The sequence below is a fragment of the Colobus angolensis genome, unplaced genomic scaffold (genome assembly GCF_000951035.1).
Source record: "Colobus angolensis palliatus isolate OR3802 unplaced genomic scaffold, Cang.pa_1.0 Scaffold403, whole genome shotgun sequence".
In the NCBI taxonomy this organism is placed as follows: domain Eukaryota; kingdom Metazoa; phylum Chordata; class Mammalia; order Primates; family Cercopithecidae; genus Colobus; species Colobus angolensis.
This window is the reverse complement of record NW_012117411.1, coordinates 3,117,327-3,139,543: the sequence shown is the minus strand read 5'-3', so window position 1 is coordinate 3,139,543 and position 22,217 is coordinate 3,117,327. Positions and strand designations below refer to the sequence as shown.

Below are 22,217 nucleotides of genomic sequence, written 5' to 3'. Positions count from 1 at the left end.
AGAAGAAGAAGAAGAAGAAGAAGAAGAAGAAGAAGAAGAAGAAGAAGAAGAAGAAGAAGAAGAAGAAGAAGCAGCAGCAGCAGCTAGGCAACTTTTACTCTGAAGGAACATTTCCTGGTAATTTTTTGATGTGGAGATTTACAATTAAGGAGGATAAAAATTTTAAGACCGGGAGCTTCTCTCAAGTCTTTAATCAAATAACAAGGAAAGTAGGGGGTACTTGTTTGTTCACTGTGGGTTTTTCTCATAGATGAGAGATGGCAAGATTTGGTAGAATAGAGGCTTAAAATTCACAGATGTTATGGATTTGTCTGGTTATTTGCATATGATCGCTAAGTCTCTAGGCATTGCACTTGTGCAATCCTTCAAACCATGAAACAATCAAGCAGCTGAAAGGTTGAGCTGGTCTTTAGATTGCTCACTTCTCACACACATAACCTAATTCCTAAATTCATATGGATTTTTCTATCACTAATGTAGCTTTGCTGTTATCTACCTCACTAATGTAGGAGAACCTATAATGTAAAAAAACATGTTTCTTTTTTGAAAATTGAAAATTATTCACAGGGCAAATTTTATTGAAATTTTTAAAGTTGTTAACTTGTCTTAGACTTTGCATAAGGCAATGGTAGCTTGGTCCAAAACAAGGACAGTATAAAAGAAAGTCTGCACAAACCCCACCAAAGTTTTGAAATGGAAATTTTCTTTTAATTTGAGGGTTCATGAAGATCTATGGATATATACATTATGAATGTCAAGGGTCTACTGTAATTCTACTATAATTAGTTCCTGTGAGTGGTTTCTACCTCATCTAATCAGAAAATACAATTTTCATTATGAAAAATCCACTATACTATAGTAATTTATTAGCATTTATCAAGTGCCTTTGGGTAAAGGACCTTAGTGACCAAACATAATTTAACTTAAAATCATGTTAGATTTTTGTAATGAGCTTATATGATTTTCATATTAAGATACAGTGACTTAAATATTTTGAAAGAACAGGCCAGGTACGGTGGCTCATGCCTATAATCCCAGCACTTTTGGAGGCTGAGGCAGGCAGATCACTTAAGGTCAGGAGTTGGAGGCCAGCATGGCCAACATGGTGAAACCCCGTGTCTACTAAATATACAAAAATTAGCTGGGCGTGGTGGTGCATGCCTGTAATCCCAGCTATTCGGGAGGCTGAGGCAGGAGAATCTCTTGAACCTGGGAGGCAGATGTTGCAGTGAGAGATCTTGCCACTGCACTCCAATCTGGGTGACAGAGTGAGATTCTGTCTCAAAAACAAACAAACAAACAAACATTTATTTCACATTTGTTTCATTTTTCCAAATGCTGTTCTTCCAAATTCAGCATTACTAAAATGATCAGCACAATCTTTGATGTTCTTAGAAGAACGGACCATTTAATGTAACTATCCCAAGCAATTCTAGTTTAAATATTCATTTTGTAATAGTTTTCTGAAAAAGCAGACCAAAAGATTAAGGAACAATGAAACCACTTTGATGCAATTTTTAAAAAAGCCACTATAAATGTCATAACAGGAGATTTCTAGCACTAAAAAGAAAAGGAAAAAGCCTTAGGGTTCCAGGTTCTTCTAAGTTCTTCTAAGTAGCTTCTAAGAGACATGCTTTCCTATTGAAACTCCAACTTAGTAGCACAAACTATTCTTGGTGTAAGACAAGAATTAAATATTAGATACTGAATGGGCACAGTTTTATTTTGTTAGTAAAATGATATGTTAGAATATCTTTTAGGTTCATGATAGAATTAGATAGTTCCAGATAGTTAAAGTTTCTATTTTCTTATGGGACCAAAGAGACAGCAATAAAGTAAAATAGACAAGAATACACGGTGAGAGAAGAAAATAAAATGGTAAAGGAGAAAAGAAAGCAGTAGAAAAGGTGAAGGTAGCAGAAACATTTTAAAAAAACTGATAGAAATGTGGAAGGCGGGTTGATAGAAATACATAAATAGAATCCACAGAGGAAACACAAATAATCTTAAATGTAAGTAAATTTCAAAATAATTTTACTTTTTGTCTTTAATCATGTACTGACACTGTTTTTCACTTTGTCATTCAATTTAGCTTGTATAACACTTCCAAACATCTTAAGATAAAATTCGCAGCCTAAGTCTTAAATCCTACAGAGAGCTCCCATAACAATATTAATGTTCTATTTCTTTCTTGCTCTCACTTTAGTTAAGGTAGAGAAGTCAAGGGAATATATACTTAAAATCCTAATGGATTACAGGAAGAAGCAAATGTAGCAAGGTAGCTAAGAAAAGAGAAAATTAGCAAAGTAGCTAAGAAAACAGAAAATTTGGCCTCCTAGAAAGCAAAGTTCTTCCATATTTAATTTATGGAAGTTCAGTATTATATATGCAACATACATTTTCTTACACTGCAATCTGAGAAGAAAAAGTACATTTATTAATTCCCTATTTTCTATTTATCATTCATGTTAAAGTATGATTTTTCTCCATTCATTGTTGATCACATTAGTACTGCAGATCCTGAGTTACTGATGAATGATGAAGAATGAGGGGGATTTAAAATGATCTGTGTTGCAATCAACTATATGTGTTTATGCAAAAATGTTCTCCTTCCTGTGGACATTGCTTGATGTGGCTGACAAGCCTTAACTTTTATAAACTCCCCTTTTTCTTGACCTTCCTTAATAAATCCAATGCTAATTTGATTGCTCTAGTCCCCTCTTGTCTCTTCTGCTTTTTCTTCTTGCTCTAAAAAAATTTGAATGTTACTGAGTTCCTCTTTTCAAATTACCTTTTTCAGAAATCTCCTCTACTCCCATGGATTCACCTATCACTTCTGTATTGCTCCCCAAATATTTCTCTTTAGTCTTGACCCCTCTGTCAAGCTCTCTTTCAAGTTTGCTAAAAGCTAGCTATTTCTACTTTCTTGTCTTGCCATCTCCTCAAACTCAACATGTCTAAAGCTTAGGTCAACATCATGCCTACCCAAATAGTTTTTAAAGGATTATCCTTATTCCAGGTTTCTCAGAATTCCCTTCTCTGAAAATATCCTCCAAATGTACCGTTGCTACCTTCACAGACCACTACTTTGATAATTTCACTTTCTCATCAAAAAACTTTAATAGCCTCTTCTACCCAATCCATAAAATACTGCCTTCTTAGCTTGACACTTTAAGCTCTATACAATCAGCCATGTGTATTTCTAGCCCCCAAGCCATTCATTATTCCATTAGTATGATATCTCTAGGCTGATCAAAACAAACTACTTACCCTTGCCTAACCAGATCTCAGAATTTCATGTGACTACATCTTTGACGACATCTTTAAAAAAATTCTCCATCAAAAATTCATTTATCTACCAAATTCCTTTTCTTTAAGTCCATCATACACGCTAACTTCTCTACAAAGTCTTCCCTGATCACTTGTAGCCTGAATTGATACTTTTCTTTTTTAAATGCTTATTGTTCTTTCTGTTTTTCCCATTTCTACAGCACATGCACTGTGGCCAATAATGTATTTATTTGTGCAGAACTCTGAATATCTCCTCAACTAAGTCATAAGTCCCTGAGGATATTACACATGATAAATAATCACTCAATTTATATCTAATGAATGAATTTTTTTTCCTCCTCCAACCCTCCTCCTCTGCTCCACTCAGCACAATCTCTTCCTTATTCATTGTTTCAATAAGTTTATTTAGTGAGCTTTATTACTCAGCAAGCACTGTGCTAGGAACTAGAGAAGAGTAGAGAATTCATGATTCCTGCTATCATATAGCTTACAGTTTAATAGAGAAGATAAACATTAAAATACAAGTTTATGCATGGAGAGTGTGAAGTATATATGTGGTCGGAGCCTATTGCAGGGGAAAACACTCTAGTATCCCTTAAAACACACAGTTACAACAAGGGTATACTTCAAATCATTGAAATAGCTGGGAATAGTAAAAAACTACAGCCAAATGCTATGATATAAAATATATAGCATAACCTTGAATTAAATACCAATTTCCTGGAGGCTAGCATAATGGTAATTATTTATTAACTCCTTATCCAAGGATTTATGCTAAGTACTTTACATAATATACTTTTTGGTCTTCACAGCAATCTTGAAAGTTCGGGTATCTTTATTCCTATTTTAGAGATGAGGAAACAGGCTCCAAAGAGATCAAGTTATTCTATCCAAAGCCCTATTAATGGCAAAGGCAGGCTTCCGATCTACAACACGTCGTTCTTTCTTCTGTATGCCAAGAGTATATCATACGGTAAGTTTTCCACACAAGCATGCTCAGTAGTAATGAGCTCAATGTCCCGGACCCTCCTCCACAGGGTGTCAGCCTTGAGCAGCTGGTCATGGATAGAAACACCAGCATAGTTTAACAACAATTGTATTCTATAACATTCTTTTAAATTTGCCTCTTTCATGCTGCCTTGTAAGAAATGTTCTTCACTGGAATGGGAAAATAAGAGCCACACAAGACATAGTCTGTTCTTGTAAACAATATTTGAATTAAATACGTTTATTATGATCAAGAAATAATGTATTAGACCTCCTGCTCATTTTTCAATACACAGAAAATATAAATAGTAAAGAATATCTTTAAAAACTTATTTCTAAATTTCTGGCATCACAATAGATTGCTCTATTTAAACCTATATCTCAATTTTCTGGCAATGCTGCTTTTATTTGGAACAAAATGTGGTTTAGCTTCTCTCCATTTCTTTTACATTATATTTAAAAGTAATATTGAAAAAGAAATATTCAATTTCATTCTTTATAGCTACATAAATAAAATTTTATAATTTCCTAAAAGACATTCTGTAATGCCTGATTCCATATCCCATATAAGTTAGTATTTTCCTCCAGAATATTTTACAAATTATAAAGTTTTATACCTTATTCTTGATTTTTTACATAGAATATGAAATTCCAGTATTGCTAATTAGTTTACTATAGAATTTCTGGTTTTGTCAGCTTTTGTTATTTTTAACAATTTGGAATGAAATAGTAAAGTAAAAATAATGTTAAATTACATTATATCAAAACATATTCCAATGTAGATTATTAAATACATTGGTTAAATAATTTTTATGTAGCTTATATTTCTCATAAATGCAATTTATAATATTTCAAGGCATTAAACAAAACAACGCTTTCTCAGATATACAGAATTATATTTGCACAATGGTTTTCATACATATGGGATTTAATTCTTTGTTTCCAAGGCACTGTTTCTGGATGTGGCATGTTAATAAACAAATGCTTTGTAACAAAAACCAGGCCAAAAAACATAACCCTTACTTCATAAGGCAATATCCAACAAGATACACTCAATCCTGAAAAATTAAGATACCTTTCACTTACTTCAAAATGAAAACAAAATAAATATTTAACCATGGAATTTAAGACCTTGTTCATCAGTTAGCCCAATGTCTTTATTTCAAAGATGTTCAGCAACTTCCTCAAACTTATATAACTATTTGTGGCAGAGTCAGAATAAGTCCCCCAAGTTTAATTCCCTTTTGCTTTTTACTATTCCATTCTTGAACTTCTTAAGACAGAATTATAAAAATTTTAGAATTCAATTACCTATTAGAAAGGAGAACTTTATATTATATATTAACCTACAATGAAGGAAGTGATTACAATGCTAAAAACTAATATTCATCTAAGATAGCAAAGCAATGGCATTTACCTTAAATTTACGTCTCTGCTCTGCACAGCTGTTGAAGAACCACAAGTCTGTCTCATGGCTGTAAATGTAACAAGAACAATAATGCGACCAATTTTCATATCTAAACTAAATTAAGTAGATTTGTCATAGGCTAGAAAATTGAAAATGTATTTTACAAATTTTTTTTTTTTAATTTACAGATTATGGAAGTGTGCATGTGTGTATGTGCATGTGGGCATTTGTGTGTGTGTGTGGTGTGGTGTGTTAACTCAGTCTTTCTAAACTGAAAATTAGTTTCATGAAATTGAAAGGATTAAATATTATTCTTTTTGGCTAACTTTCCTCATTGTGGATCACTATGAATATATCAATTCTAGGAAGTGCTAGGGTAGATTTAAATAAATAAAACAAATTAAAGTGAGAAGCTGTCTTTGACTGTTATTATTAGGATATGTTTTCTGGGATACACAGTAAGAATGTAAAGCAGAAACATCTGGTAATGCTTAAGTTAATATTGGCTCCCATTTGCATTACAATCTTTATATATTATTCATCAATATGCCATTAATCAATGTACTTGCTGATTGCACCTATTCAATTGGTGTTTCATGTCATGAGTAGATTATGTAAACATGTTTCAAATACATATATTCAGATATCTATACATGAAAGTGAAATCACTACTACAATTGGCACTCAAGCTTATCAGATGTGATGTTTTCTTCTTTTCATTTTGCATTAGACATGCTAATATCTATGCCATCTGTAGCACAAAATCCTGAACAAATGTAAATGAAAAAATAATAGTAGATAAATACTAGTCTACTAAAAATAGACTCTGTACCATGTCACACTTCAAATCTGGCCACCACTTCTTAACACAGAAAAGAAATTCAGGTGAATGTTAACAAGCAACTGAATATTGTTCTTGTGACTTGAGCCATCAAAACAGGTTTTTAAATCTGTATTTTCTTTCAAACTTTATAAAGTAGTTCTCTATTAAAATTGTACTTTAAAATAAAAAATACAAAGTATCTCTTTTGGGTCTACTAAAGATGTTATGCCTGTCATATTAAGAGCCATCATAATCGATTAATACCAAATACCTTGCCTTGTACATACAGATTTTGAAACATCTTCAATTATCCTTTTGAAATGTAAAGATAATACACTAACTATTATGAAAGTTTGGTTAAACACTTAGTTAAGTAGAAAAAGATCTAAGTTTTGAGAGAATCATATAAGAGAACTTTTAAAATGTTAATTTCATATTAAATTACTGAAAATTTTAACAAAAAATTGTACCCTTTTTTAAAACATTAGTGGCAAATAGTGCAACTCATGATATTTGAAGATACAAGGATAAGCATTACCTAATATTCCTGTTTAACCACAGATGTGTAAGCTAGTATCAGATGCTGTTAAGCTTGTTTTAGATTTTTAATATAATCCCAGCATGTCTCTAGTTGCTAAGCTTATCAAGTCCTATGAAATACTAAAAATGAAGGCTCACATTATATTAATTGCAGTGTATATTTTGGTGAATAAGTCTCAATCAATATTTCTAAATTCTCATTCATAAAACGCAATTTCTCATTCGTATGATATTTTGGCATGACATCTCATTAAAATTACAAAATAATACTGAAATGCTAGTTTTATAGTCTAAACAATGGAGATAAATTCAGATTAATATGCATCACAAAATGAAAAACAAGTGACACAATGAAAGTCTTTGTAGTCATGGTCAGCAACTGCAATTGTCAAAAGGTATTTATAAGAGTTTTAATCATTCTTTTATGCTAAAATAACAAAATTGGAGACTTCTCAAAATTTTACTTATGCATTGATACACAGACAACAATTTCTTATTTTAGAGCCATTAATATTCCCACATTCTATTGTGGGTATTTTGTAAGGAAAAGTATGTGTATTTTAGTCCAAGTATCAAATCTTGCCTTTCAATGCAACAACAACAAAAAAATAGAAAAACTAAAGCCCAGCCATTCTTTCCAGAGATACCCTGGTAACCAGCAATATAGAAACTTCTACTGGACTTAGCTTTGGAGAGGAAGAAGCAACTGCAAATTGCTCCATTTTGTCAAGAAATATGATGAAATAGAATTAGGAAAATATATAGTGTTTTTTAGACACTCAAAACAGTAACTTCATTCCTATCTTTTGCTTATGTTGCCAGCATCTAATTCTCCTTTTCTATTCCAACAAGAAAGCAAAATTCCCACTCTGAAGCCATAGTGAGGATAAACATTTCATTTGCTATCTTCTGTGACTTCTATGTAAATTTTTCTCTGTCATGTAAATGCATGAATAGACTCTCATGGAATCAGATAACTCCATGGAAATACTACACCTACGCTCCCATTATAAATTGGGGAAGAATATGATGGTGAGGAAAGTGACACAGAATTATTCATTAGTTAAAACAAAGGAATGTGAAATTGCTTTTAAAAGAGAAAAAAATTGAAAAGAATCTTAAACTCAGGCTGATTAAATAAAACTTTCATTTCCAGTCATGGCAGACATCTGTTCTCTGTTGAAACATCCCTTATCCCCAAGTCCCTCTTCTTCTCATCCACCCTCCACAAATGACTTTGTTCCCAGGAAAATCTATTCTTATCTCAAATTTGTTTAGGGACCATACATTTTATCCAGTTTTTAGGTAATAACTAATTTTTGGATTGTATAAATCAGTAGCTTATACTTCTCTCTTATACAAACTAAGCTTCAGAAGGCCATCATGTAAGACTTAGTTACTAACATCTGTAAGTACACCTGAAAATAAAAACAGACAGCTGGGCCATAAAAAATTTTTTTTTTTGTTAAAATAAAGCCTTAAGAGATGCTAAGAAAAACTAAATTTGCCTTATTAGAAATGTATGTAACACATGATTCAGGAAAAAGCATTACTTATCTTTCAACAGAGCTGGTAAACACTTTGAGAGATGTTGTATGGAACTCCAGAATTTACCTTCCAAACAGTCAAAATATATACCTTAGAAATATTTCCCACCCAAGAATATGTCCCACATATTTTGGTTAAGAAGACTACATAAAACAAGGATTATATTATGTAACAAAAGTTACTTTAAAAGACATACATACTATCAGTTTCACAGGACAAACATAGTGAGTAAGGACAACAAACTCCAGAATGTGTTTTTATAACTGTAGCAACAGCAATAACTCCTTGGCAAACTCAAACAGTTTTTTTGGCAATCCTCGAGGTTTTCTGCATTTGTCACTTGGATACAACTGCGGAAGGGTTGTCTAAGACTTCTTTGTTTCCTTCCACACCATTTTACTATAACTTTGCTTTTAAGAAAAAATTTTACATTTCAACCTATGTATGCATAAAAAATCCCACAAGGGGGTTTTATGCAAAATTCTTTAAGCCTATATACACCAAATATGGTTCCTATGTATTTTTTGCAAGGAGTTACCTTGTAAACTTTTAAAATGTATGCCAACAGAATATTATTTTTTTCTCTTTTAAGAAGATAAAATGAATTCTCTTTATGAATTAAAGTTACCTACGTATGCAAATGTAATAATTTCCTGTATATATACAACTGGGTCTGCACATCTGTTATCATTATGAACATCTTTTAAAATAAGACCCTAAGGACAGGAGTGCTTTACTAACCTGCAGTGGTCTCTGTTTATCACTGCTCTTAGGAGATTTCAATCCACTTGTTTGCTGCTGTAAAAGAAGTTGTCTTGCTGCCTGGAGAGCCTAGAAGTAAAAATGAAACCATATCTAAATATTTTGTTGAAAGTTAAATTATCAATTATCTCTTGGTTAACAGTAAAAGGATTCAATGTACAAGAACTCCCATATTCCTTTCTAGAGAGAATCATTGTTGTTTATCTTCTAATATGAAAAAAAACTGCCAAACACACATATATAACTTTACTCAGAATCACAGAGAAACATGAAATCCTGCAGGAAATAAAGTTAATTTGTTTAAAGTGCTTAAAGAGGATAAAAATCATAAACTGCATCAATAAACTCATTTCCACAAGGAACTTGTCTTTGAGTGTTCAACTAAAATGCCCACTCCCTTTTAAATTATCATTCAATTTGCATTTTCATATTACAATTTTGAGGCAAAAGCAGTAGACTTCAAGTGTTACCGGAAGCTGTAATTAAATTTGACAAATCAACATCAGATTATCTTGAAAGTGAATTAATAAGGATTTTCACTAAAGATTAAAAACACTTTTTTTGTACTTACAATTCAAGGGGAAACCTCTCCTTTGACAAAATAAAGTGCAGTTTTAATGCCAAATAAAATTGAGTGGTTTTCATTTGCATTCTTAGCAAAATCAGAGAACAAAGAAATTACCACTCAACCAATCAGGTTTGTTTCTATGTGTGACAGAATACCAATCAAAATAGAAGATGTTTTCGTTTATTTTTATGTTTTCTTTCCCACTTAAGAAAATAAAACTTAACATAAGAAATTAATGCAAGCATTTCATTTAGTGGAGAAGGAACAGTTCAGTAAATGTACTATATAAACTTAACATGTAAAAGCTACTGCTATTGACCAAAAATGCATAGTATATTCTTCTAAAGGTAGGAGTATAAACTAATTAACAAAAACTTTTAAGAGTCTCTTAAAAAATTCATTTTCTCTCTCAACAACTGAGTTCAATGAACACTAATGATGAAATTTTTCAAGACATAAAACTAACCTGTATCATTGGCCTACTATGTTATTTACTGCTTTTGAATACAAGATACATTTTTCACAATGAGAAAACATTATTAGATTAATATTCTTCTATAAAAATCAAGAATTTCAGCTGATAAAAAGTACAATTTTGATTGTAATCAATGATCTGGTTTTTAAGAGAGTTTCTAGTATCCATGACAACAGTTGCTTTGACAAGATGTGCATATGGCATTACACTGCCAGCTGGTGTGAACAATGTTTGAACTACTGCATTGAGATGCTGAGCAAACAGAAAAAGTTGCCACGTCTTAACCCTCAGGGAAGCAGTCATCCCCTGATCAATTATGAAAAGACAGAGAGGGCTGCTACAGTCTGGCTCCAAGCAAGTTTTCTGAAAGGCAGGCAGACATAGAAACCAAAGTAAACAAACTGAATGCATTAGCACCATCTCCTAACAACATTGATTTGTCTTCCCATAGCAGGATCTGGCATAGTTTGTAAAGCACACTTTTTACATTTGGAGACACACTCACTCACGATAATCATCTTTGTTGTTGTTTTTTAACTTTTCAAGTCATTACAAATTAACTTAAACATTTCTAAGGATGGCACATTCCAGTGAACTCAGGGAATTTATTATAGAGTTCAGTTTGAGAAAACAAAAAAAATAATTCATAATTACTTTATTATCATAAGACTATTTAAAACTTTTTGTTCAATATTCTAAATAATATATCCTTCCTATTTAAATTGTAACTTATAAAGTGACTACAAATGATATTTTTCCAAATGGAAATTACAATAGGTGTCCTAGGCTGTGTCTCTGAAATTCTCAAAATAAAAATGCATTCAATTATTTTTCCAGTTGATGCCTAATTGTTTTCATGTAGTTTTTTTCTTTTTGAGTTGAGGAGTTTATTTTGTATACCTATTACCTTAATTTATATTAAATTATGTAGTTATCTATTATTCCTAAAAAATTTTTGAACACTGTTCAGGATCTTAGAATCATGAATGACAAGGACTAAAAGCAATCTTAAAAATCATCTAATCTGACCTTCTCATTCTAGCAAATAAGAAAAATGAAACCTAGAATAGTCAGTTGCTTTGTTCAAGATCACAGAGCAATTTATGAATGTTGTTTTCAAGGTCTCCTGGCTTCCAGGCCTGAGTGTATTCCAGTGTGCCATATTGTTTCTGTTCTGTCAAAGGAATCATTAGTAGGCAATGAGTAAGATTCTAGTAAAGGAGAATATATGACATTATAATGAATTATTCTTCACCGGTAAAGAGAGCATATTCATTTTTCAGACTTTACATGGGAAACAACAATATAATCTTTTTGTTTTGAATCTGTAAATGAATAGAACAACTATCACAGAATGTATGTTGTTTTTATGGCTACTGCCCCCATCATCCCTAACTTGGATTTCATTATATATTGATACTTCCCTGATGCTTGTTGGAACTCTAAACTTTTGTAACATCCTGATTATCTGATCAATTATTACTATAGAACTGCACAATTCTAGAGCTGGACAAGGCCTTAGAAACTGCCTAGCCTACCTTTCTGAAACAAGTAACTGAAGAATCAATACTAGAATAACTTGATTGAAGTCACAAAGCAGTAGGAGATCCTGGTCAAAAACTCTAGCTCTTCTCTCCCAAGCTTGGGAGCCCATCCATTTTACCACCCTGCGTTATATTCATTCAACAAAACCCATGTAATCAATGGAATATGTCAATGTTACGTAATGTCTGTAGACAAACACTAGAAAATTAAATATTTTACAAGTTTTGCTCATCAAAGTATCACTAGTCAAAAGCATACACCTACACTGTTAGGAAAGGAGTGATAATAGTAATGAAATATCACAGGATAGCTGGCTAAAAAAATGCTTCTACTTTTAAAGTATTTTGGTTTTCATACGCATTTATAGTTCTCTCCAAAATAGCTGAGGATCATCTTTTAATACAAACTCTTAGGAAAAATAACTTCTTTCCTATTTCAACATTCTCTTGGTAGAGTAGAGATTGCTACAGTAAGCATCAGAGGTGGAAGAACAAAAAACAATTCCAGGAGATCAGGAATGATTTAAAACTCATAAGCAGAAAGCTCTGGTAGTTTGCATTCTGACTGCATGCATCATATGACATTTTTATTTCCAGTATTCGGGATAACACTTTAAGACTGAATTTCAATAAACAATTGCTCAGAGACATTTAGTTCATCTTTGCAATTAATTATTATAGCTACTCAAAAAATGAAAGATTATTAGATAAAACACTTCCATCAATATAAAGTGTTAGGTGTCAAATGACACAAAATATTAATTTAAAAATCACTTGCCACTTCTCTCAATACAAACAAAAGATTAAATCCAGGGCCATTCATAAAGTTCTCTGAGCCATCTAGTCATTTAGATGGTCACCCTCCCCCACAAAAATTAATTTAGAACAAAAATAAAAGTTGTTTACAAAATTTCCTTTCATAATGATTGAGTCTGTTTCCAATGTATCAGAAACAAGAAAGAGATTTCGAAGCCAGCCAAACCATATCTAGTTTCCAAAAACACATTTGTTTTTAATTAGGGGTGCACATTACTTAATGAAGTTATCCTATTTTAGGAAACCTAAAGAAAATTAAGATAAGACATCTTAAAATTTGAAATCAGGTTAAATTAAAAAATTTGAAAAAAAGAAATAATCTGTATAAGACACTAAAGGTAAACATTTTGTTAGACTGCAGAGATGTGGGAATGCACATATTTCATAATTTAGTGCATTGTTCTCTAAAATACTTACTGAAAACATCATTCCTAACTCATACTGTGCAATTTTAACTAAATTTTTGTACGAAAAGCAAAGTTCAAGCATACTTCTTCACTAGTAGTAATTTTATGCTAGTTATGAACCTCATAGAATAATTCTAATGAGTAGGTCATGGTGATAATTAACTAAGGATAAAAATGCTTTGTAACCTGTCAGATAAATACTTTTTTCCACTGAAGAACACTGAAAACTTCCACCAAATATAAAATTATTTGAGAATAGCTTAGAAATACCCAGTAAAACAAAAAAATGTTGAGTATGTTATGGCTTATAAATAACTTCTTTTTTTTCAAAGTAAATATATGTATATTTGGGGAAAAAACAGACATCAGTCATATCTCTCCCCATAAAAATAGGAATGCTTAACCTATCAGCCTGTTGCATTTGAGACATTAAAATGAAAAATGACATGTACGCCCATTAATATCTTCAATGTATAAACAGCACAGCGTGACACATTCTTGAGAGCTGAAGGCTACAAAATCTCTCTGAAACATAAATAACAAAGCACTCAGAAGCATATTTGATGTTGATATTCATCTCTGAGAAAAACACTGTTGCCTAGGCTTCTTATGAAAATAGATGCAGCCCAAATGGATCTCCTGTAATTGGTTTCAGATAGCGAGGTCAGAAGAAATATGATACAAGAAACGATTATGTGGAACAGGCGAAACAAGAATGTTTACACAGTCACTCCCTAGTTATACTGACAAGGGGTGTATACTTTGCAGATAACCAGAACCAAAAAAAAAAATTGCCAGCAGGATATCCAGATTTTTGCTCCTCATATTCATATAGTTTAACCTTTAACACATTATGTCTTCAACATGTTACTTTGAATGCAAAACATAAAAATAAGTTTTCAAACAGAGTTTAATTTTCTAATTATTTTCCCAAGTGTGGCTGATAAAAAGTATATTCAGATCCTTCCAGAAAGGATATAAATTCGTATTCTGTTTGGCCTTTTTTCATATTATGCTCCCACTAAAGAGAATATACTGATAAATGTAATCTGAAGTCTCATAATGCTATTTAATAGAAGAAAATTAATCATCTAATTGGCATAACCTATTTTCAAATAGCAATCTATCAGAGTGAAATTATGCATCTGTAGCTATTGACCTTCTATTTTTCCATCCTGATACATAATTAGACTGTTTGTTTAAAAAGCTAATTATTAAAAAAATTTGAAAAAAGATATTTTACAGTATATTTTACATAAAGTTAGAAAATTAATGTGTGGATATATTATATTTATACTGTACATCACTATGGAGGCCAAATTGGGATACTAAGACTACTTATTGTATAATAATTATAAAATAATAATATACTCTAATAAGGGTACTTTGGTAAGAGTACTTACTTGCAAAGCATCCTATTTACCCATCAAATGTCAGAGTGGTTTTGGCTTATATCTCATGATATAGAGACAAAGGAGAGACAATCAGGATATTGAATGTGTGATGGAATGGATCCTCAAGTCATCCTCAGAAGTGAGAATACATTCTTCAAGGTTCAGGTCCAAACCCAATATTCAGAATATTCCATTATGGCTCCAAAGCCCTAGATGACCTCAGAAATTCTATGAAATAAGCTTGTGAGTTAACAGTAACTAATATCTAAGACAGGTTTTGTTTTTTCAGATGTAGAGTGAGTTTAATAGGGAGAACACATTCTCCTCCTCAGTCAGCATTCTACAGGGGGCAGTACACAAAGTAGCCTGATAGTCCTAGCTCTATGTTCTTCAGTATTCTATTGCTAATGGTAATAATTTGCTAATGTAATATCCTAATATTATCTACAATAATTTTAAATACATAATAAGGAATTCTGTCCAACTTTAAAATTCTAAGGTATGAAAGGTAAAGACAAATTAGGACTGATTTTATTAAAATTAATGATTTTACAACTTCTCTTTATTATGGGACATGTTCCAGTAACATAATAGTTTTTGTGCATTATTTTGATTATTTTTCTTTCTGCTATACAATATTTTATTATTTTTCCCAAATAGATTTTGGATTTACTTTTTGTTTCACACTTACCTTAGCAGGGTTTTTTTTTCATTTTGAGACCAATATCATCTTTTGTTTGGATATGCATTGAAAACTCATTACTTCTATATTGTTATAATTTCAACCAGTATATCAGATATTAACTGAAAAATACATGCCACTAAATTATACTACAATATCTGAATGTAAACTATTATTTGAATCCTCTGTTCTGAATATGCTCTTCAACTTAAAAGTAAGACTATAGGAGAAGTAGTAGTTGGGAAAATATTTGGAAGAATAAAATACATAAAAGTATTTGACCTTAAAAATGTTTGCGACTATGTCCCATACACCTAGCAAAAAACTAAGCACTGCACACTTGTGGAGGTAGAAGGAGTGATATGACATTGTTTCTATCTTCAAAAGATTATTGTTTAATAAGAAAGATCTAGATGAATGTCAAAAGGCCATAAACAATGTTTTAAAAACGCTTCAGGAGTTCATAAGCAGAATAAATTAGTTTTTGTTGAGAAGCTCATTGAAATTTTTATGAAGGACATAATATTTGTGCTGGACTTACATGACAATCATCTTATGGAGATGACAGAAGGCCATGCCAAGTAGGAACAGAGAAAATGTGAGATTACATAGAGTGAAAAGAAAATAATTGATCCTGGATAGAGCATACACTTAGTCTAGGAACTAGTAAAAGAGGATGACAAGATTGGTTGGGGTTAATTATTGGATATAACTAAACAATAAATGACAAAGAGTCTTGATGTTATATAGCAGGTAAGAACAAACTTTGCTGAAATCTGGCAATAAAATAAGCCTGGCCCAGGACAATACTGAAGTCATGTTGTAAAGGCTAGATAAGGGAGGAAGAGAGGGAGACAAGACAGAGGTATAAAGACTTGTAAAAAGGTATGTGCAACTGTCCAAATAAGAGATAAGAATAACATGAATCATGTTAGTTCGAAATAAGAATCATGAGAGGTACTGTCAAAGAAGAGCTAGCACAACTTCATAAATGGGTATGAGGTAAAGGCTAGCAGGAGCCAATGATGACTTCAAAATTTTAAGTCGAAAGGAACTGAAAGAACAGCTGTGCCACTACTAAAAGGGAGGAAATTAGATTATAAAACACAGGCACTGGAGAGAAGATTATGTTGTTTGCCTGATGGCAGAATAATCAAGAGAAGATTTCTTTTTTTTTTAATTTTTATTTATTTATTTATTATTGAGAAGATTTCTTTAGTAGACAGTAAATATAATGCAGAGCTCTAGGTTGAGGGTGATCAGAGTGATCCCACTGACAACAGATTCCCAAAAGTAAGACACAGATGAATAGTTAAGGTAAAGGGAGTTTATTAGATTGTTGGTAAAGACACCACAGAGAGAGGAAGAGTCAAGATCTCAAACTGCAGAATATTTTCTTGAGACAAGATGAGGAAATAGTGAAAAGGAAGACAATGAATTGTGAGGAGAGCCCAGTAATAGAAGTCCAAAAGACTTCTGGAAAAGGTTAAACAAAGAATTACCATATGATCCATTAATTCCACCCAAGGTACAATATATACCCAAGAGAAATAAAAACTTACATTCCCACAAAAAGTTGTACATAATTGTTCATAGCAACATTATGCATAATAGCAAAAGATGTAAACAACCCAAATTCCCTTCAACTCATGAATAGATAAAATATGGTATATTTATTTAATAGAATATTTGTTCATAAAAGGATGAAGTATTGATACCTGCTACAACATGGATAAACCTTAAACATATTATGCTAAATAAAAAAAGTCAGTAACAAAAGATCATATACTGTATCATTCCATTTGTATAATATGCCTGGAATAGACACACCTAAAGAGGAAAAGAAAAAAGGGATTAGTGGTTACAAGGGCCCAGACGTAGGATAGAATGGAAAGTGACTGCTAATGAGAATGGAGTTTCTTTTTAGGGTGATGAGAATGTTCTGGAATTAAACAGTGGTGACAGTTGAACAATCTGGTGAATATGCTAAAAAGCCCTTGAACTGTATACATGAAAAGGGTAAGTTTTGTGATACATAAATTATATCTCAATAAAGCTGTTATATATTTAAAAATTGTGAGGGGACAGGATAAATGATACTATCTTCAAACATCAAAAACTCAAAGACGCCAAGATTTAATGAAAGTTCACGTAGATCTGATGATTTGTGTGTGACCTATCAGATATCAGTTCCTATAGAGTACTGAAGCAGAAGTAGATTGCAGGGAATTACTGGGGAATTAATGGGGACACCACAGCCATGAGTGCAAACAATTGTTTTGATTATTTCTGTGAAGACTAACATAAAAAGGGAGTTACAGTTTGAGGGGTCTTGTTTGTTGTTGTTTTTTAAATAAAGAAACAATAATGAGCTTAATAAATACTAAAAAAAGTTTCTGTTTGTTTTTGAGATGATATTTCGCTCTTGTTGTCCAGGTTAGAGTGCAATGGTGCGATCTCGGCTCACTGCAACCTCCGCCTCCCGGGTTCAAGCATTTCTCCTGCCTCAGCCTCCCAAGTAGCTGTGATTAGAGGTGCCTGCTACCACGCCCAGCTAATTTTTGTACTTTTAGTAGAGACGGGTTTTCACCACATTGGTCAGGCTGGTCTGAAACTCCTGACCTCAGGTGATCTGCCCATCTTGGCCTCCCAAAGTGCTGGGATTACAGGCGTGGGCCACCGTGCCCGGCCAAAATACGTAAGTTTTAATAAGAAAACTGAGCAAGTCCCCATAATAGGGAACGGGAAAGGACTGAATTAAGGAGCAGCAGCAGGTAGCTGATAGACTTATGGGGAGGAGACAGGCTGAAGAGATAGGAGGACAGGTGACTTTGACATGCAGAGGTAGGAAGGGAAAGAGCTCACAGCGGATGGTCTCAACTAATTCAGAAAATAAAGAGGTGTGGTTATCTTTTGAGAATGAGAGAGAGATTGGAATTTCAGGAGAAACAAAAGTGAGAACCTTTTCTATCACTCTTCTGAGAAATATAGCTGATGGGTAAAAAGTGGTATTTAAACTGCTGTTAGATAAAATGTGCTTCTACATACACTGATGACATACAAATATATTGGTATTTTCTTCTGGAATATTGCCTCCAGAACTAAATGAAGAACTACATACTTTTCTACTGCTCTAATTTAATGCTAGTAATTTAAAGCTAGTAATACTTAACTTCACATGTAAGTGATTGTGAAGTCAGAGAGGATAATGTACTTAGAAGTATTTTAAAAGCTAAAGTATAAAGTAGTATTATTCCAGGTGAAGACTTTTGAAATTAGGGTTCCTCCAGTGGGTATCAGTTCTTCTAAGTATATAATGCTTAGAAGTATATGATGCTTGGAAATATATAATAATAGTCATTTGAAACTAACTCCTGATTGCTAGCTTTAGTGGGTTTGCTAAAAAGGTATGTGCATTTTAACTAATGTGTTTGGCATACTGTAATTCCTGAAAGTTTACCTCAATATGCATTTAGTTCTGAAATCTGTCCAAGTTAGATAATGCCCCATTGGATAGAAAGAGTATCTTAATAGAGTCATGTTCTATGATATTTTGAAAAGTTGTATTTTAATCTCCTCTAGGACTTTAAGGGGACGGATATATAATTTCATGAATGTACTTGTGAGATATAACCCCTACTCTCCCATCCCATATCACCACATCTGAATGAATATGTACATATACAATACACTCAATGCTATGGGATCACTTGCACACAAGAATCTTTTAGTATGGTAGGAAAGATAAAATATATTCAGTTTAATTACGTTACAATGCAGAAATGTGATGTAAGCCATTAAAAGATATTACAAAAAGTGACCATAAGGGTTCAGTAAAAAAAAAAAGAAAAGGAAAATTAATGATTAAGTGCTCATGATATGCCAGTTATAATTCTAAATTTAATCCTCAAAACACCCTCTTTTTATCACAGATGCATAAACTAAGACTCAGCATAATTAGGTTATATGTCCAAGTTTTTCACCAAAGCCTTTGAGTGGCATAACAGATCTGAACAACTATCTGGCTGACTCTGAAGCTCATTCTCTTTCTACGAGGGGTAGTCAGGAAAATTATATAACTGAAGGGATGTTTATACAGTAAAAGACTCAAGTAAAGAGCTGTTCAGGGTATAAAGAGAACAAAATAAATTGAGTTATTAACAGTATTGCTAGTTATGCCAACTAAAACAACATAAAGAATTCCAAGCAAATTATTTTTCTTTTTACTTTTCATGAAGATAAATAGACATACAAGCTTATATTCTAAAGGAATTTTACTCCCCTTAAAAAAGTGTCTCCAAAGTTATTAAGCACTGGATTTAGGATGTTCACTAAAGAAAAAAGGCCAATATTAAAGATGAAAAATTTTTAATAATAATCATCTTCTGCCATACCAAATACAAAATGATATCATCTATAAATAAGCATTAAACAATACGTACTATTTTCTGATGAAGTTAAAAGTAGAGTTGCCAAAATAGAAGATTCCCAGTTAAATTTGAATTTATTTCTGTTTTTACTTGCTAAACTTGACAACTCTAGTTAGAAAAAGTAAGCATTTCAGAATATGTAGCCAAGGTAATAAGACTGTTTACACCAAGTTACTCACTTAAACATAAATATTCTATTCATTTCATCAGTGTAAATGCTTTTTAGTCCTCATAAGAGTAACAAAGCCATCTTATCTATATTCAACAGGTTAGCTAGGGTAGTAACTTGAGGGCTTAGGCTGCTTCTCTGTGAGAAGGAATGCTCATGAGGTTATTAATGGAGAGCAAAAGGATGTGGTGGACAACTCCAAAGGAAGAGCAAGTGCACATATTTTTGCAAAAAGACAAAGAAGAGCAGAGGAAAAGTTTCAGAGTTCATATTCTAGCTTTCTGCAACTGGAGGCACAGATGAGAAAAAAGCAAAACTTCAGTTCTCTATTCACCTTAAGAAATGATGAGGATCAGTAGCCAGAAACCCCAAGGCAAAGATTATGACCCTGCATGGAACAAAGGCAAGGAAATGCTACCCCAGATCTACAGGAAAGAGGCTTGAGGCAGATAGCCTCTGCATGTGTCACCAAGGCTGGATCCAGGGAAGGAAAGAGATGGGGAGGGTGAAACCATTTGAGAAGAGAGAGGCCTTGGTTAGTGCAGGTGCAGACACAGTGGGCTCAGAACCTCTAAAGGAGAGACCCTAAAGCTAAAATTAGAATACTCTTAGAAACAAAATGACAGAGATGCCGAGGAGGCATCAGAAAATTCAAGTTCTAATCCCAGCACCATTCTGAGTTTCTGTAGGATCTCATCCCTATCATTGATGATCTCTCAATAAATTCCTTTATCCCAAACAGTTTACAATTTACAAAATTTACAGGGTAATGTAAACTGTGAAACACAAAGCTCACTGAAGATAAGAAATGTTAGCCATAAAGAACCAACTGCTGATGAAATATTGTAATAATTTAAAAATACTATTAAATAAATTAAAGAAGAAATGCCTTTATATTTAGATCATATAATTTGTTTTTATTTATATAAATATAAAATTTTCAACATTTATGTTTGTAAGGTAAAGTATGAAGCATATATATGCCTGTGTAACATTCTGAAGCGAATTCACAAAGATACATTTTACAGATCTTGGGCAAACTAACCTTAAGGAGAAATCTGTTTTCTATTCCAGCCATTAACAAATTTAGGTTAGATTATCTTTAGCATGTAACGTGGTAAATTAAGAGTTATTAACATGATAATATGATACAAGTGTTCTTTTCAATAAAATAAGATACAAACTAATGGTGAAAATAATCATCCCTTAATATTTTTGTAACTATATCCATGTAATTTTTATGGCGTCCTTCAGGCTTAAGCCCTAAAAATCTGTCAAGCGTACTGAGTTTTAAAATTTTAACTCTATCAAAGAGGATAAAATATATTTCTGATTTCAAAATTATTTCTTATACTGAATTATCTACAATATGATTTGTAGAAAATATGTATATAAATTAAAAAAGTACAAATTTCCAGTTAGAAAATGGTGCCTGTTAGTAGATATCAGCAGTTTAAGAGCCAGTAGATAGGAAGACCCAGGAAGGCTTCTTGCTTGTAGGAAATGATCTGCTAGGGAACAAAGTTCTTAAAGGTGAATATCCCACTGCTGTTTTGTTTTCACTTACTTCCATTACCACAGTGAAATTCGGACTGGTAGAAAAAACAAGTTCTTCCCTCATCCTTTTATTTTTTAAACAAGCTTTTGTCAGTGGCCCACTTGTTGAAGAGACATAAAATTCCAAACCAGGAAGCAAACCTCTTCATTCTGCATTATCACACGAAGCATTTCTATTGAAGAACCTAACTCACCTAACCTAAGAAATTTTATTTCTTAGAAGAATACATTCAATTTCCCTTAACATCTACTATTGTAAACTTTCTAAGGGCTGGAAATGTTTCTAAATCATCTTTTATAACCCCAAGAATGCACAGCACAGTAGCTGGCACCTAGTCATTTAAAAGACATTTAATTGAAAAGTATGTTTCTTTAGATATTTTTAAACTTGTAAAATGCACGCATATTTTAGCTGGTTCCAGATATTTGAGATGCAAATTGTACATTAAGTAAAGAAAGTAGCATTCCCTCCAGGAACCATGACACTGCCTTGCACACAGTAGTTCCTTTACAGACCTTTACACTAATGACTCAGGAGGACCGACTAGTGATCGAAAATAACACTGAAATTAGTGTAAGATTTCTTTTCCTTTATCAAGTTAAAATATTTTTACCCATGACTTTACCACAATATATTCTTTATCTCTTTCATTATTTTTTAAGTGAAGATCCAAAAAATTACTATTGGTTGTCAGAAAAGTGTTATCTCACTGTCTCCAGTTAGAATCCTTCAATTATTTTAGGCAGATTGTTTAAGTATAAAAAGAAATCATTCTCTAAAGTGTGCCCCTATGTATTTTTTTTTTTTTTTTTTTT

At 32.4% G+C, this 22,217-nt stretch overlaps 1 protein-coding gene across 1 annotated transcript in view; it reads right to left on the bottom strand.

The window, feature by feature from the left end:
* FOXP2 (forkhead box P2) overlaps positions 1–22,217 on the bottom strand; it is a 239,519-nt gene that overhangs the window by 111,084 nt on the left and 106,218 nt on the right. Inside the window, exon 3 of the mRNA XM_011955953.1 lies at positions 9,339–9,428. Coding sequence (XP_011811343.1) covers positions 9,339–9,428 — 90 coding nt within the window. The remainder of the gene's footprint in view (positions 1–9,338; positions 9,429–22,217) is intronic.